We start from the raw sequence: 15,161 nt of genomic DNA on the forward strand, positions 1-15,161 counted from the left end.
CTGGACAGGTCCCTTCTGTGCTGCCAAGTGCTTTCCTTCCAGTACCTGGGAGCTGGGGGGTTGCCTGGGAGCACCGGGTTCCCTGCCAGCTCCGGCCTTGTTCCCTTCCCACTCAGTGGCTCCTTTGTGAGAGAAAAGGCCCAGGAGACTTATCTCCTCCGATGAACCCGGCCATGTGAGCCAGCAGACACGGAACAGGAGCCCACCAGTCTGTGCATGGTGTTTATTAGTGATGACAGTGAGGTGGGGATCTTGTGGAACATGCTCTGTAGGTCACACACTAGAGCCATAAGGCAAGGGTAGTTGGTTAGACAGGGCCTCTGGGGGCTGTCCACTGTGTCCCTCTCTCCCCACCTAACCCTAACTTAACAAGCAGCAGCTATGAATCAGCAAATAAAGTTGGGCCCATATTCCCCAGGAGGCATGAGGGCCAAGAACAGAAAGGACAGGATGCAAGAGCAAAAGAATGAGGGGGACATGGAGGCCCCCGAAGCTGTTCCATACGTCCTCCGCTATACACGCCCTCCCTTCCCAAAACCTCAACCCAGCTTGGCTCCTGCCCGCCACCCGCTGGGCTTGACCATGCTCCGGTCTCTGGTGCTGGCAGATGTCAAGAAGCTTTCCTGGCAGGTGAAGAGATCTGCTGGGGAGCTACTGGCCCCAGCCTCGCCTGCCTGCTGCTCCAGCCTCGTGTGTGGGTGCCCCACTCCAGCTGACGACGGACAGGAGTGTCACCTTGTTGGGCTCTGATTGTCTCGTTTCTAATGTGTGGTAGTGAGGTGAGTGGAGGACCTCGAACCCCAAAGCACAACCCCTGAGTCCCTTGACCATTAGGACTCGTGCCCGCTCAGGGACCTTGTTTCTGCCGCATGCCATGCTGTCCACACCCCCACCCTCTTGTCCCTTGGAGGGGGCATCCCTTCCCTGAGTCTGGTGGGAAGGCCCCTGTGAAGGGGATCCTGGCCTGAGGGCACTGCCCAGTGGGGCAGCTTTTTGTGCAGGAGAGGAAGGTGCCAGGGGTGCAGCACACACAGCTAGTACCTGGAATGGGAGCCTAGGGGGGGTCACTGTGCCCAGGAGGTAAGGGGGCTCCCTGCTTCTCCCAGAACCTTGGGACCACAGGCAGCCCTGGAGCTGGGGCTGGGCAGGGGGTTGTGGGGGCTGAACCTAGTGCCAGCCTACTGCCAGTCTACCTCCAACCTGCCTGGAGTGGGCCCCCCAGTCAGTTGTGCCTGCGCCCACCAGGGGAGGGCAGCGGGAGGTGGTCAGTAGCTATCCTTGGGCCAGGGCCGGTTGCGCTGCCAGTTCCGGTCATTGTGGTTGTGCTCCGAGTCCTGGGCGAGGAGTCGGTCTTGGGGGTCATGCCCGTTAGCACTAGGCAGCCCCGAGGTGTGTTGGCGGTGCGGCTGGTACAGGTCCTGGTAGGCGTCGGCATAGTCCTCCTCCAGGTGGCGGGAGCTGCGCTGTGAAGAGCCTGTCCAGGCTTGGCGGGAGCTCTCGCTGGCCTCATCTGAAGGCATCAAGCTGTCCCTCTCCAGGGGGGAGTGCTCCTCGCCGCGCTCCCCCAGCAGCTGCTGGTTCTGGGGGCAACACAACAGCTCTAAGTAGATGGGGTCGACCTCACCTAGGCGCCCCCCACCTCTAGCAGGGTGGGAGTGGGGAGTCTCCCCCTCTCAACCCTCAGTTCCCGGATATAGGAAATGGTCCAAGGAAGGAGAAGCAGCTTCCACTTGAGACACGGAAAACCAGCTTTGGACTCCTGCAGAATTCAGGCTCTGCCTTCAAGACAGACTAAGAGAAGGAGTATGTTTCTTCCAAGCTCAGAACAGTAACCTCAGATTACCCATCTCCTTGATTTCTTCCCTCTCATCAGGAAGTTCCTTTGCCCATCTGCTCCAGCTCTGTACAGCAGAGCTGAGTTCTCTGATCCTTTGGCCCTCGAGCTGGAGGCCAAGGACAGTTCTCTGGGCCAGGAGGGGGCAGTGCTTTGGCTGGCTTAGCCTGAACACCTGTGCCCACTGGAAATGGGTACCTGAAGTCCGGGGATGGCACTAGGAGGGCCCAGAAGCCCAGGGCCAGGAGCTGGGTGGTGGGTGGCCCTCCAGTAGACCTCTAGGTACTCCGCCAGGTGCTCACAGGCGTCCTCCAGCTGGTTCTCATCTAGAATCACATCAAATGACTCCTGGGAAGGAGAGGGAAAGCAGTGAGCTTGGCTTCCTCTCAGTAGCAGCCCCCCACCCATCTCCAGCACTTCCCTGGCCCTGGAGAAGCAGGAGTGGGCGCAGCAGTCGCTGGCACAGGCACTCACTGGTGGGCACTGGACCAGCTTATCGTAAGCCATCATCTGTACGGTCAGATGCTTCATCTGTGACTTGCCCCGGGAGCGGATGAGGCGCTGGAGGACCTAAGGTTGGAATGGGCAGAGCTGGGCCCAGTCCTGGGGCCTGTCTCGCCACTTGGGATACGGTATCGGAAGCAGGTGAGGGCCATCAGGAGGGGGCAGCAGGGGAAGGGAATGCAGGAGCCCTCGGGCAGGGACCAGGTAGAGCAGCACCGCATGACAGCTGGGCAGCCCCGTGGGCCTCCGCCGCAGCCACCACTGACGTACCTTTGGGGAGGACACTTTGACAAAGACGATGATGGGGGCCAGTGAGGTCTTGGCCAGCTGCGCCGGGTGGTTGATGGTGTCGGCATCCAGCACTACCAGCTGCAGGGATTTGGCCAGCTCGAATATGCGCTCGATCTCGCTCTGGACTTCCGCTGTGGAGGGGGCAAGCAAGCCAAAACGCTCACCTTAGGGCCACACCTACGTTTTCCTCCAGCGGGGCCGCGGGGTCTCCGGGATGGTAGATGGGAAGGAACGGGAGGGACAGGGTATTCCTCAAGGCCCCGGGCAGGAAGAGAAACAGGGAACCGGGCTGACTGGGGTGGTTCTCGTCAGTCCTGGGGCAGGCAGAGAGGCTGCGCAGGACTGCGAGGTGCCAGGAAGAGAAAGGTGGGAGGAAGGGTCTCAGGAATACTTGAGCGGGCTGAGAAGCAGGAGACCGGGGCTTCTCACCAATGCTGGAGCGGGCAGAGGAGCGCTCGATGATGGTCCTCTTGCCCGGATTGTTGAGCACGGACCGCTTTGCCAGTGAGAGGTCTGCTGTGACACGGGTGATGGAGATCCTGGGGTGGGGGGTGGAGAATCACAGCCCCCCTCTAAATTTCAGGCCTCAGGCCTCTCCTTACCCAGGTCCCACTAACTTTCTCTTTAGAGGAGACCTTGCTACAGGCACCTGGAAGGAGATGCCGCCTGACGCCAGAGCAGCTCACCTGCCATCAAACCTATGTTTGAGGAAGTCGAAGAGAGCCTTCTGCATCATGTCTGTGACCTGGGTGGGAGGGGGAGGGGAAAGGCATGCGACTGACTGGGAGCCCTCTCAGAGAGAGGCAGCATCCCTAGGCATGGCCCTAGAGCCTGCCCCCCTCCACACGCAGAACTGATGAAGAGAGAACACCCACTCCCACCATCCCTCAGACCTTCCCGTGGCAGGCTGGGTAGAGGCAACTCTTTGGCGACAGGGACCTTCTCTCACCTCATAACCTTTCAGAGAGGGTCCCACCAACACCACAGGCCGCATGGAGGGCACTACGTCATACGGGGGAACGTGTTCTGCCTGCAGAATTGACCTGAGGTCAAGCAGGGCCGTGGCCCTCTCGCCTGTCCTATGCCTCCCTGGTGCAGGGCAGATTCGGAAGTTCTGGGCTCCCTCCCTTCTCTGCTCTCCTGCCCTTCCAACGACTGCCCAAAAACCTGTCCCCACAGCCATAAGCCATGAGCTCCCCACCACCCCAGTCCAGGTCCCTTCCTTGACTCACCTGCTTTTGCTTCTGCTTGGCTTTTTGGAAAAGGAAATAAAAGATTAAAGTTGGTGAAGGGGGAATGGCCCTGGGGGCATGGTATTCCCTTCCCCAGGGGAGACACTCGGTTTCTCTGAGCTCTTTTGGTCCCTCCACCAACCCCTTCCCACACAGCTCTCCTGGGAACTGCTCCCTCTCCCCCCTGTGTCTTAGTCACCCACCTACCCAAGATGAGTGGGTCAGGGGGAGGCTACCTAGAGATGGAGGAGGGGAGCGTCGGTTGCCAATGTCACTCAGGCTGGAGGGGTTCCCAGATCTCCTGAGAGCAGAGAGGCCAATTAGTATGCACGTTCTACATGTTACTTAATAGTTGTATACATTTCCTTACATCTTAGTGAGGAAGGGATGTGTGTCATGCATATCTGCACGTGTGCCAGCTTCAGGATACGAGGGGTTTATGTTCATAGAGTCACAAACCCTGCTCTCACCTGGCCTTCTGCTCCTGCTTGAGCCGGATGCTCTCCAGGCGCTGGGGGCTGGGGATGAAGGCGATGTCCCCACCCTCTTTCACTAGCCTCCCGATCCACCAGTCATTGCTGTACTTCTGGGGGAAGGGGCGGTGAGAGGAGGCACCCAGGCCTCAGTCCTGGCTCTTCAGTGTGAAGGAGCCAGGGAGGCTTTCAGAGAGTTGGTCTGAGGAAGGCAGCATGAAGGGAGGTAGGGCAGGAGAAGGTGCCAGAGGGAAGGGCAACCAGGTTTGAGCCACCCAAGATTTCAGTGGGAGGCATCCCTGACGTCACAGGGGACCTAAGAGGCAACTCATCTAACTGCTCGCTTTACACATTCAGAAATGGAGGCCCAAGCCAGGTCTCAGAAGGATGGAGGCTCCGGGGATTGGGTTTTAGATATGAAGGGCATATAGGTGTGTGTTCTGGGTAAGAACTGAAGAGTCTGGGGACTTGTTTATGGACTGAGACTGAAGTAAGAGGCATGGGAGCTAGGGCAAGAGCGGGGGAATTAGGTGGCTTCTCTCTGGGATTGGAGTTGGTCACCTCTTTAATGTGCAGAAAATCTTTGGCCTCAAAGTTGACTCCAGAGCCCTGGACTGGGCACTCCTCGTCCAGCACGCCACAGTAGCTGACATTGGTCCTCACAGCAAACGCCACAGGTTTGTGCTAGGGAATTGGGCCATCAGTGCAAGTGAGGGGGGCTTCACAGCACCCCTTCTAACATCAGTGCCCCACCAGTACAGGAAGGAGGCCCCAACACAGCACCCATGACACTCACACATGCACACGCATGAGTATCCTGCTCACTGACCCCTGGGGACTGAGGGCCAAGCCCAAGTTTCCACCCAGCCTGGCCTGGCCGCCCACCCGAGTTGATACCTTGGCTCTTTCAAGCTGCTGCTGAGCCTGGCTCTCCACTTCCCGCCGGGCACTCTCCCGGTCCTCCTCCAGGGAGACGTCTGAGTCCAGAGATGGGCGGCTGGTATAGGAATCGGCTGAACCCTGGCATGGGGGAGAGGCTGTGACCCCTGGGCTCAGGTGTGACGGGCACTATAGGCACCCTCTAAGCCCTACAGCAGGGCCTCCACTAACCCTAGCCAGTCCACGTCCACACCGGCGGCTGGGCCCCAATGGTCCCTTCCATCTCCCTGAAAAGGGCCCAGTGCCTCTGGGCTGCAGGAAAGCCAGCCCTATCCATATGTGCTAAGATCTGGGCCCCTCCTGGCAAAGCCTATTAATACTGCAGCCTTGAATAGAGCTTTCACTTTCCTCTTTCCTCCCTTTCCTCCCCTCTACCCTGGCCTCTGGGGCAGAGTGAAGGGAGATGTGCTGAAGATGATATATTGGAGATGATTCCGAATCTAAAGGACCCAGCCTTCTTGCTCACATCAGCCTGCAAAGCAGCCTGGACCTTATCCCTTTAAAATGCGTGGCATGGGTACAGTCAGCCGGGAACAGTCGAGAGACTCTGGTTGGCATGGCACTGGTCCTGAGTGTCAGGATAGAGCCATCCACCCCCTCAGAGCTCATCTCCCCCAGTGCCCACTCTTCCAGGGTGAAGAGGAGGACACAGAGCCGCCAACTCCTGGAAGTCACTTCCTCTCTACTCTCCCTGCCCCCACTTTCTTTCCTCTCACACCTGCTGGGGCAACTGGCCAGGTGTGGGCAGCAAACAAGACACAGACTGAGAAGGAAACACAAAGCTGTCTCCCTGGGCCCCAGTGAGGCTCGGCCACGCCTACCATCTGGCCTACATCTCCCCAGCCCTTCCCCAAGGGGATATCAGCCCTAGAGGAAGGACCTGTAAGTGCTAAGCAACCCAGCCGAGGACCCTGGGGATGTCAGAACAGGGTCTCTGGTCACCTGAGCCAGGAGAGCCTCAGTCCTGCCCATAGGAAGGGTCTTTGGGCAAAGGGTACATCTGGAGTGTTGCAGAGCTCAATATGAGGGAGGCCCCAAGGGAGATGCACAAATGAGCAAGGGAAGCTGGACCTCAGGTCAGGAGGATAGAAGTCAGGATGGCTGGGATTCCCTGCCCCAGTCTAGGGCAAAGTTTTGGTTTCTACCTCTTTCTACCTGTTGTTTTCTACCTCTTTATGATCAGAAGCCTGACGTGGTACTTCCATCATTTCTGAGGTGCAGGTGGCAGAGAGAAGATAGGGCCCTAGATAAGGGGTCCATGTGGCAATGTGTGTGGGGTGGGGTGGGGAGGGATTTTAGAATGTACTCCGACTGGGGAACATTCCTTCAAGACCACCGTGCATGACCACTTCCAGAAGGCCGCGGAAGCCAGACTCTCAGCGGAGGAGACAAACACACATATCGCCATGCCCTCCGCCCCAGCCCCACCAACGGCAAGAAGTGATCAGCTTGCTATCGGCCCAGGGCCCTGAGCCTCAGCTAAAGACAACGTCTGTGGTAGATGGAAGGCATGAAGCTAGCACAATGGAGAAAAAGCTTTCATTTTACGGAGGACTAGAGTTGGCCTGCTCTTCCCCATCTCTCGAGAACAAAATAAGGCTGGCTTGACAGCAGGATAAAGAGCAGCTGAGCCCTGGGGAAGAAGCTGGAGTGGGGGGACCTCTTTGCGGGGGTCTTAGCCCTAAGAGACAGCTGACTAAGGTGAACAGGGGCCAGTGGGAAGGGAGGCAAGGGACAAGGCAGGATGACCGCTCACTTGGATGAGTATACATCAGATGCAGGCTTATGCCAGAAGAGGAGTCTGACCTTTACCCTCTGCCCCACAGTCTCTTGGCCTAATTTGATCATCTTAATGTCCCTGCCTGGGCCATCTGGGTCACCTGGCCTCTCACCTCAGGATGGGAAGGACAGGATCACCCCGTGAATGTTTAATGAGTTGTGCTCAGCCTGGAACCCATCTCCATGATTCCCGAGTCCTCAGAGCTCCCTCATCTTTCGTGCGCGGGTACCACCGGGGAGGCCGGGGCCGCCCTGCCGAGTGTGCTCAGAAGTCTTGCTGCCCTTACCCCCTGTTAGGCCCAAACAGCCAGAGGCTCAGTACTTCTGGAGCTGCCAGGAGTTGGCACAGTGCCCTGGTGTTGCCCCCCTTGCCTGATGAGTGTGTGGGCAGACTGCCGCTCCACTCTTGCCTGGCACGGGGGAAGGAGAGGAGGGAGATGAGCCGGTGGATTTATTTAGAGCCTGATCTCCCTCCTACTGCTTCAAAGGGGGCCTCAGGGAGAGCAAGGAGCCAGGCAAGAGAAAGGGAAGTGGGGGGAGGGTGATCCGGGAACCAGCAAGGGGTGCCGAGCCAGCGAGGGGGCAAGAGGCCTGCCCCAACACCAGTCACATGTCAGTCTTTACCTCGCAATAGCCCTTACCATCTCACCAGGGCTGGGAAGGAACCTTCTAGGGCCCTCCAGCCCCTCGGAGAGGTTCATCTGCAAGCTCACCTTGGCACCCTGGGCCATGCCAGCTGTCCCTTCAACTGTCAGAAAGAGGTGTCCATCAGAGCCTTGCAAGTCATCTGCTCTAGCTGCAATGTAATTAGCCCCAGAGGCCCAGTGGGGAAATTGGGCCCAGCAGGAGCCCAGTCCCAGAAAAGGACTGATAGCTGTCTACTCTGAACCCTAGAACTCCTGTATCCTGGACTTGGCAGCAAGAGATGGAAGAAAACGCAAACACTGCTCTTTTGACCCTCCACCCCTCTCAGGGACCTCTTCCAAGCCATCCAGGGGTCCTCTCCAAAGGAGGCCTTCATGCAGGAGCTTTGAGGGAAGGGACCAAGAAGCTGCTCCCCATCCTTGCCCCATCTTTCCAGGCACTCTCTCTGCTCCCTGAGCTCCGGGAATCACTGCCTAATGAGCTGATTTGTCTCAGTGGGTCAGGAGATAAAAGCAAAGAGGAGAATTAAATATTTATCAGTTGCCTAGTTCTCTGAGCAAAGAGCTTCCTCTCCATCCCCAGGCCCTCAGCCCCTCTGGCCTCACCCCCAGGCCCTCCATGCTGAGCAGGAGCTCAGGAAGCCCACTGCTCTGAGGAGGCCTCAGCAGGAGGCGTGGAATGGATGGGGCTCTGTCAGCTGGCCCACCCATGTGCTGGTGCCTAGTTTCCAGCCTGGGAGAGAAGCTGGGCTCCACACGGGGTGAGGAAACAAGGCAATGCTCAGGGATGGGAGCAGAAGGGAATAAGGGAGGTCCTCAAGTTTATGACCCTTCTGAGGCTGGGACCTGACTCTCGGATGTTCTCCTAGGCTCTCTAAATTTGTCCTTCCCTTGAAGCATAGGAGGTCTGAATGGTCCTTCCCCCAGAAAGCCCCAGCTTCTCCTGTAGCTGCTGTGTTCCGACCCCCCCTCAATCCTCCTTTGGGAACTCGAGACACTGCGTGTGCCCTCTCTACAGCCTCTGTGCCCTCAGCCTCCAGCCCTTCCTCCCTCTACCCTGCAGTCCTGGGCTCTGGACACCTGCTTGAGCCTTTCCCCCACTACCCCCACCTCGCACACACCCTATATGCCCCTTGGTCTAGAATTGGGGTCCTGCGAAGCCCTGGGCACGAAAACCCATGTCCCCACTTTCCAGGAGCGCCCCCCAAGCCCTGCACGCCCTGCCCTCCACTGAGGCATTTGTCAAAGTCCTGAATTGGGGAAGGGTGCAAGGGAGAAGACGAGTCACCCCAACTTCCCCACCCCCACCCTAACCGTGGGCACTCACCGCCTCCGAGTCCTCAAACCCGGGCACGTAGGAGTCGTCATACATGGGGGAGTCCGGGTGGGGGGGGAAGCGCGCGGCGCCGGGGGCGGGGGCAGCCCGGAGGCAGGGGCGAGGACAGCGGGCCGCGCCCGAGAGATGCCGCCGAGCCCCGCAGCCCTGCGGGCGGCGGCGGAGAGCGAGAGAGCGCGAAGGAGAGAGCGAGCCGCGAAGACCAGCTGCTCGGAGCTCAAATCAACGCTCCCCCCACCCCACCCCCCCAAACCCTGCCGGTCCCACCCCGAGCGCGGCTGAGGAATCTGGCGCCGGCTCCTACAACAATAGTGCCCGCCCACCTGACCCCCTCCCCGGCAGCTGGCGAGGGCGGCGGCGGGGGGCGCCGACCACCCGGGGAGCCCGAGACCGGGCCGGGAGAGGGTGGCCGGCCGCAGCCGGGGAGAAGGTGGGTCCCCAAGCACCTATGGGGCACAGGGGCGGCGGGGAGGAAGGGGAGGAGAGACTGCGGGTGGGGCGGATCCGGGCTCAGAGGAGGCGGGGCGAGGAGAGATGCGGAGACAGAGACGCTCAGCAACCCAGGAAATACTCCGCCGGGAAACAAAGGGCTGGAGCGGGGGAGGGGAGGGGGCGCGGAGATGGTACCCGAGCCGAGAAAGCGGAGGGCGCCGATTGCGGGGAGGCAGGAGGCAGAGAAAGGAGGGGTCGAGGCAGAGGGAGAAAGGCGGGGGGAGACAGGAAACTGGGGAGATGGGGGGAGATCCGAGAGCCGGGACGGGGGCGGGGGACGGGCGGCCAATGGGGGAGGGGCCCCAGGTGAGAGGGCGGCGGGTCTGGGCCCCCGCGGTCCAGACACTCGGAAAGCAAACCCCCGCAGTGGTCCCGGGGAGGAGTGGGTTTGGCGACCCCTGGCCAATGCCGTGAAAGTAGCCCCTACCCCAACAGGTGCTTGCCCCCCTCAGGGCTGGGATCCTGCAGCAAAGGGCCTTGTCGCCCAACCGGGGCAAAGGGATTGGTTTTGGGTCCGGCCGCTCCACACCTGTTGCGCGAGCGGATTCCATCCTAGTATGGCCAGGATGGGGGTTCCCTTCCTCACTTCCTTGGCAAGGACTGAGCCAGGCGGTGCCAAGGCATCCGTGGGAACTGGGGGAGGGAGGGGCTGTTTTAGGTGAGCCTAAGGGGAGGAGGAAAGAAACCGGAGGGTGGAGGTAGGGGGACTGTCAGGGCTGGGACAGAAGGGGGGATCCTGGCCACATGGGGTCAGGACGCCGGGGAGGGCAAGACGACGGAATCACTAGTGTAAGTCCTTAGAGAAAGGATGGAGCTGGGGTCGCCGGTATCCGGGTTGGAGCCAGTGCCACTCTGTACCAGTCTCCTTCCCAGGAGCACCAAGCTGTGAGGTGAGAGACAGAGCCGCGGCCCTCATCTTGAGTAAACTTCCCCAAAGATCCACCCATTTGAGCTTCCTCCTTTCTTCCACCTCCTGAGCAACACTGTTCCTTTGAATTTGGGTTACCTACCTGCCGCCCTTCCAGACCACAACCACTCCCCTCTGGGGATGTGAGATAGAAAGGGGGTTACACTTGGAGCCCTTTGAGCTCAGTCCTTCTCCAGTCCCAGTTTCTCACACCCAGAAGGGTGAATTGGGAATCTGCTCCTTGCTTTAACGTCCTGAGCTATAGGGGAGACAGAAGTTGGAAACTGACAGGGTCTGATGAGGTCTAGGGGGAAGCACTGTGCTCAGGGGAGAGGAAGACCACCCAACCCAATTGGCTGCCCCATTTATGTCCCCTGTTCATGTTCCATTGCCAAGAAAGGAGAGAAGGGGCCTCATCTTAAGACTATCTTTAGTCTGCCTTTAGTCTGTCTACCCCTGTGAGTGGTGCAGCCCAGCTCTGCTTAGCTTCTTCTCCCGCTGGATTTGGCAGACAACTTTGTTGGAGCCCTACGGCCTGGCAAGAACTGATGGGGGGCGGCCGGGGGGAGAACCCGGCTGTCTCAGTTCCCTCTGCAGAGTCCAGCACCCTTTGGGGGTGGTTATACATTGGATTCTTTGGCAGTGCCGGTTCCCAGACACTGTTCTTTTCACTTTCGTGCCCTCTTCCAGTTCCTTAGAATTCCTCAGATCTTCCTCTTTTATTCTCTGCCTCTTCAGTTCCTTCTGTTTTTCCAGAAGGGCAGAAAGGAGGCATGAAAGGATAGGGCCTTCCAGGCGCTCTCTCTACTGGAAGATGATTCCAATGAAGACAGCTGCTGAGACATCTGCTTCCCTTCCTGTCCCTTGAATCTACTCTCTCCTGGTCTCTCCTTTCGGGACTCTTTCCATCACCAGGGAGTCCCGGGGGGTTATGGTAACACAGCAGATCTGCCATCAGCTTCACTCCTTCCTCACACACCTTGTCTTCATCCCCATCTGGGACAGTGGTGTCTAAGTCGGTTTCTGAGGCACGAGTTGCCATGCCAACCGCCCTGGGAGGATACAAGTTTTTCATACCTGGGCCCATCCCTTGGGTCTTGTAGGAGCTTCAGAGCTGCTCTCTTTCCTTATCTCTGAGTTGCTACTCGATGCCCCCTTCCATTTCTCACCTCACCCACACCTGCCTGCTCCTGTTCTCATGCCATGCCAGCTTCCTATCATGAAACAAGACATGTGCCTGTCAGCATCCATGGGGCCCTAACCTCTTTTCTTTTCTGTGGCTGAGCATAAGGGGCGAGGGAGATGGCACAAAAAGGATTCGAGGAGAGGATTCCTGCTCTCTTCGTTCTAGGAGAGAGCTGTTAGCTTGGCAGCTGGCTGGTAGCCAAGGCATGGATGCAGGACATTGGGGGCTGGGGGGCAGGCAGGCAGGGAAGCCTGGATAACCAGCCAGGTTTGGGAGCTGGAGTTCTTGAGAGCCTCCAGAAGACATTCTAGCTTCTTCTGTAAGTGTACCAGGAAGCTGGACAGATCCTAATCCCTCTGCATTGAGTGGGGAAACTGAGTCAGGAGCTAGTACCTCTGGGAAGTCCTTCTCCCCAGCAGTCTTTAAGATCCAGACCAAGCCAAACCCTAGCATTCTAGCTGCTAGACTGCCCTCAGGGAGCCTGGAGAGGGGCACCAGGGGAGCTCGGTGGATCCCTCTTATCTCCATCCTCTCGTCTAGCCCCTTTTCTGGCTTCCCAGGCAGTCTGCCCCTCCCGTCCCAATCCCAGCTCTGGTTGCTCCCTCCTTTCTTGCACGCCTCTTCCACCCTTAGCCTCACCTCCTCGATCTTCCTCCCTCCCCATCACTGCAGTCTCCCCCAAATGAAGGCCGTCTTCCTAGCTTGGAGTGGGGTTCTCCTCCCACCCACTGGGGAGGGGGCCCCGCGTTTACCTCATTCAGCAGGAAGGTAGCACTGGAGTCAGAAAAAGACATAGACCGAGCTAGCGGCCTTTCCCCCTCCCCCGGGCCAGGGGCTCCGAGGCGGGAGCAGGACCCGGCCGCCGCTCTGCACACTGGCTCCCGCCTGCACGCCTGGCCTCGCCCCACGCCCTCCTGGCTCGCCGCCGGCTCTCGTCCCTCTCTCTGGCTTCCCTCCCCCCTCCCCCCCACTCCTTCCCTCCTTCTCCCTCCCCTCCTCGCCGCCTCTGTCACTCTCCCTCTCCCGTCGCCTTTCAGTCCTGCTCTCTCCATACACATCTCTTCTTCCTCTCCGCGGCCCGCGTTCTCCGTTTATCTTCGTGCCTCTCACTGTTCTTCCACCCCCCCATCTCTCCTCCGTTCTCTGCCTCCCCCTTCCTCCTCAAGCCGCCCCCCGCCCCGAAAAGGTAGGGGCTCTGGAGCTCCTGCCGCCGCAGGCAGAAGTGCGGGAGTCGCTCCGGGTTCGCCCGGATTACGGAGGTCTGGGCGGAAGATTCTGGTCCCTCCAGACCCCGGCTCCGAGCGCTCGAGGAAGCCAAACGCCCGCGCTCCACCCCGACCTCAGCAGGGGAAAGGAGCGCAGGGAGGAATGCCCGAGTGCGGCTCGCTGGCCCCCGCAGCAAGGCGCCCCCTCCGGGTTCCGGGGAAGCCACGTGCTGCCACCCGTTCCTGACCCTGTGTCTCCAGCGCGCCCGGGAGTCTCTCGATCTCCCTTATCTGCCGGGTTGTGGCCCTTCGGGAATCAGCCCGCAAAGGCGCGGGGCGAGGCGAGGCGGCTCCTCCCCGGCTGCCTGCAGCGCCCCCTAGGCTCACTCGCCCGGTGGCCGCACACGCCCTCCAGGTGGCGGCACCCGCCGGGGGGTCCAGTCTGTTGCGCAGCTTGGGGGCCCACGCTGCCAGCAGGAGGCGCTGCGCTAGCCAGAGCGGAGTGGGCGCAGCCCGCAGCCAGACCCCCCACCGAAGTCTAGGACGAACCCCTCTCCTTCTCTTTCCAAGAACTGCGGTCCCATCTGGTCGGACCCCCGGGGTGGAACTCCAGGCTGCACCCTATCTCCACCCCCGTAGGATTCCTTTGAGACACTTGGCTTCTCTGGGGCCTTAAACAGCTCCTACCTCCATATTGGTCTCCAGGGGCGTCCCCGCTGAGCCCAGCAGCTTCCCGGCCAGGCCTGGGATGCTGGGAGTCCAGAGTCGCGGGACCGCTGCTCCGGTCAGTACCCCCTCCACCCCCTTGGGCGGGCACGTCAAACAGGACAAGCCCAAGTTCTGGCGGGGGAAGGGGGGAACGGGGGTGTAGCCCCAGCCGGCTCTCTTCCTGCACCCTTCTAAGCGGATCAGCCTCTCATTGGTCCCTCCACACCCCCAGCACCCCCAGGCTGGACTCTTGTGTATACCAAAGACAGTGACTAAAGGGGAGGGGGCGGCCGAATCCCTCGCGGAGACAGACACGCCCTGATGCTGAGTGACAGGAGTTCCTAACTTCCCCTCACACCACCTAAAACTCTGCCCCTTAAGATCAAGGGCGCTCCACCAGCCCTCCTCAGCCCTTCTTTTGTATTCCTTTCCCTGGAGGGGGGGGGGATCCTGGAACCACTCCCCCAATCCTTCCATCCCCTGGGGATCTTGGAAGACTTCTCTCCCTCTCTGCTCAGCTGACCCTCCACTTGCCCCCATTCCAGAAAGAGCTAAATAGGGGAGAAGTAATTCTCCTCTCTCCACCCCTAGCTCCTCCTCAGGCTGGACTTAACCTGGAAAGTGCTTTTCGAGGGCACCTCCTCCCCTCCCTCCGTGGTCTAGTCCGGGGGTCCAAGGATCTCCTACCCACCACCTACCCTCAAGTTACTCAGCTTCAACTATTCAGAGGAGACAAAGAGGTCGTGTGTGTTATTAAAATGTGCATGGCGGTTTTTGTTTGTTTGTTTGTTTGTTTTTAATAGGTTTTGTTTCTTTGGCTTTAATAGATGGAGCAGAGCTTTGCTTTTCACTTGGCAATAAGACCTGGAGGGAGAGGCCCCCCCCCACCCCGCCCCACACCCCTGCTGACCACAGCTAATGGACTAGCTCCTCTGAGCCTTGGGGCAGCTTAAGTTTCCATATGGGAAAGGGGGGTGGTGGGAGTGCCAGCCAAGGCAAGCATTGTCCCTGGCTTTCCCGGTCCCCCCACCTCCACTCTCCCAGAACCTACTGCCTAGAACACCATCTCTCTCTCCACCCCTTATTTTAAAATAGAAATATCAATGACTTCTCTCTGAGCCTATCAGAGGGACTCTGAGGTGACTCGGGACCACTCTGCACTCTTCACTCTTTCTTATTTTCACTCCAGCTGCTGGACCACACCCCTCTCCCTTCTGCCACAGAGAGAAGGTAGGAACCTCAGAACTAGAGCTGGGAGCCCAGCCTGCAGGCCCCCGGAACTGTCCCACCCCCTCTGTGTGAGATGACTTGCAGGGTTGTCCCTCTCAGGCCCAGTGCAGGCCCCACACCCTCTTGCTCCCCTCTCTGCCTGCTTTGGGTCCCCCATCTGTGGCTCTGACCTCGCAGTATCTGGCACCTTGCTAAAGGGAGACCCCAGACTGGACACACTTCTGGGACCTACGCCTTAGCTGGGCCCTTCAGGTCCTCAGCTCCCAGGTACAGGCCCCCAGGACCTCATACACAGCCTTTAACCCATCTCTCTGGGGTTAGCTCACCATATTCTGTGACCTCCCAGACTCCCAGGGCCTTGGGACCTTGGCATATCTGGCTGGGCCTCTGCTCACATTTCT

General features: G+C 59.4%; 1 protein-coding gene across 3 annotated transcripts; it reads right to left on the reverse strand.

The window, feature by feature from the left end:
- Window positions 1-210: 210 nt before the first annotated feature.
- On the reverse strand, window positions 211-13,588 carry CACNB3 (calcium voltage-gated channel auxiliary subunit beta 3). Of its 3 annotated transcripts, none has more exons than XM_032876906.1 (13): window positions 9,024-9,068; window positions 5,232-5,354; window positions 4,896-5,018; window positions 4,332-4,447; window positions 4,098-4,162; window positions 3,862-3,881; window positions 3,579-3,659; window positions 3,316-3,374; window positions 3,059-3,168; window positions 2,609-2,760; window positions 2,309-2,404; window positions 2,033-2,182; window positions 211-1,580 (listed from the first exon to the last, which is right to left on the reverse strand). In XM_032876906.1, exons 1-13 carry the CDS (start codon window positions 9,066-9,068, stop codon window positions 1,266-1,268), a joined length of 1,455 nt encoding a protein of 484 aa, XP_032732797.1. In that variant the 3' UTR covers window positions 211-1,265. The 3 variants fall into 3 exon arrangements, with proteins under 3 accessions (XP_032732797.1, XP_032732799.1, XP_032732798.1); XM_032876908.1 differs by lacking the exon at window positions 9,024-9,068 and adding an exon at window positions 13,510-13,588 and having other exon boundaries at window positions 1,266-1,580; XM_032876907.1 differs by lacking the exon at window positions 9,024-9,068 and adding an exon at window positions 12,370-12,503 and having other exon boundaries at window positions 1,266-1,580.
- Window positions 13,589-15,161: the final 1,573 nt, after the last annotated feature.

This window comes from Lontra canadensis, unplaced genomic scaffold, assembly GCF_010015895.1.
Source record: "Lontra canadensis isolate GAN:19392208 unplaced genomic scaffold, GSC_riverotter_1.0 scaffold59, whole genome shotgun sequence".
Lineage (NCBI taxonomy): Eukaryota > Metazoa > Chordata > Mammalia > Carnivora > Mustelidae > Lontra > Lontra canadensis.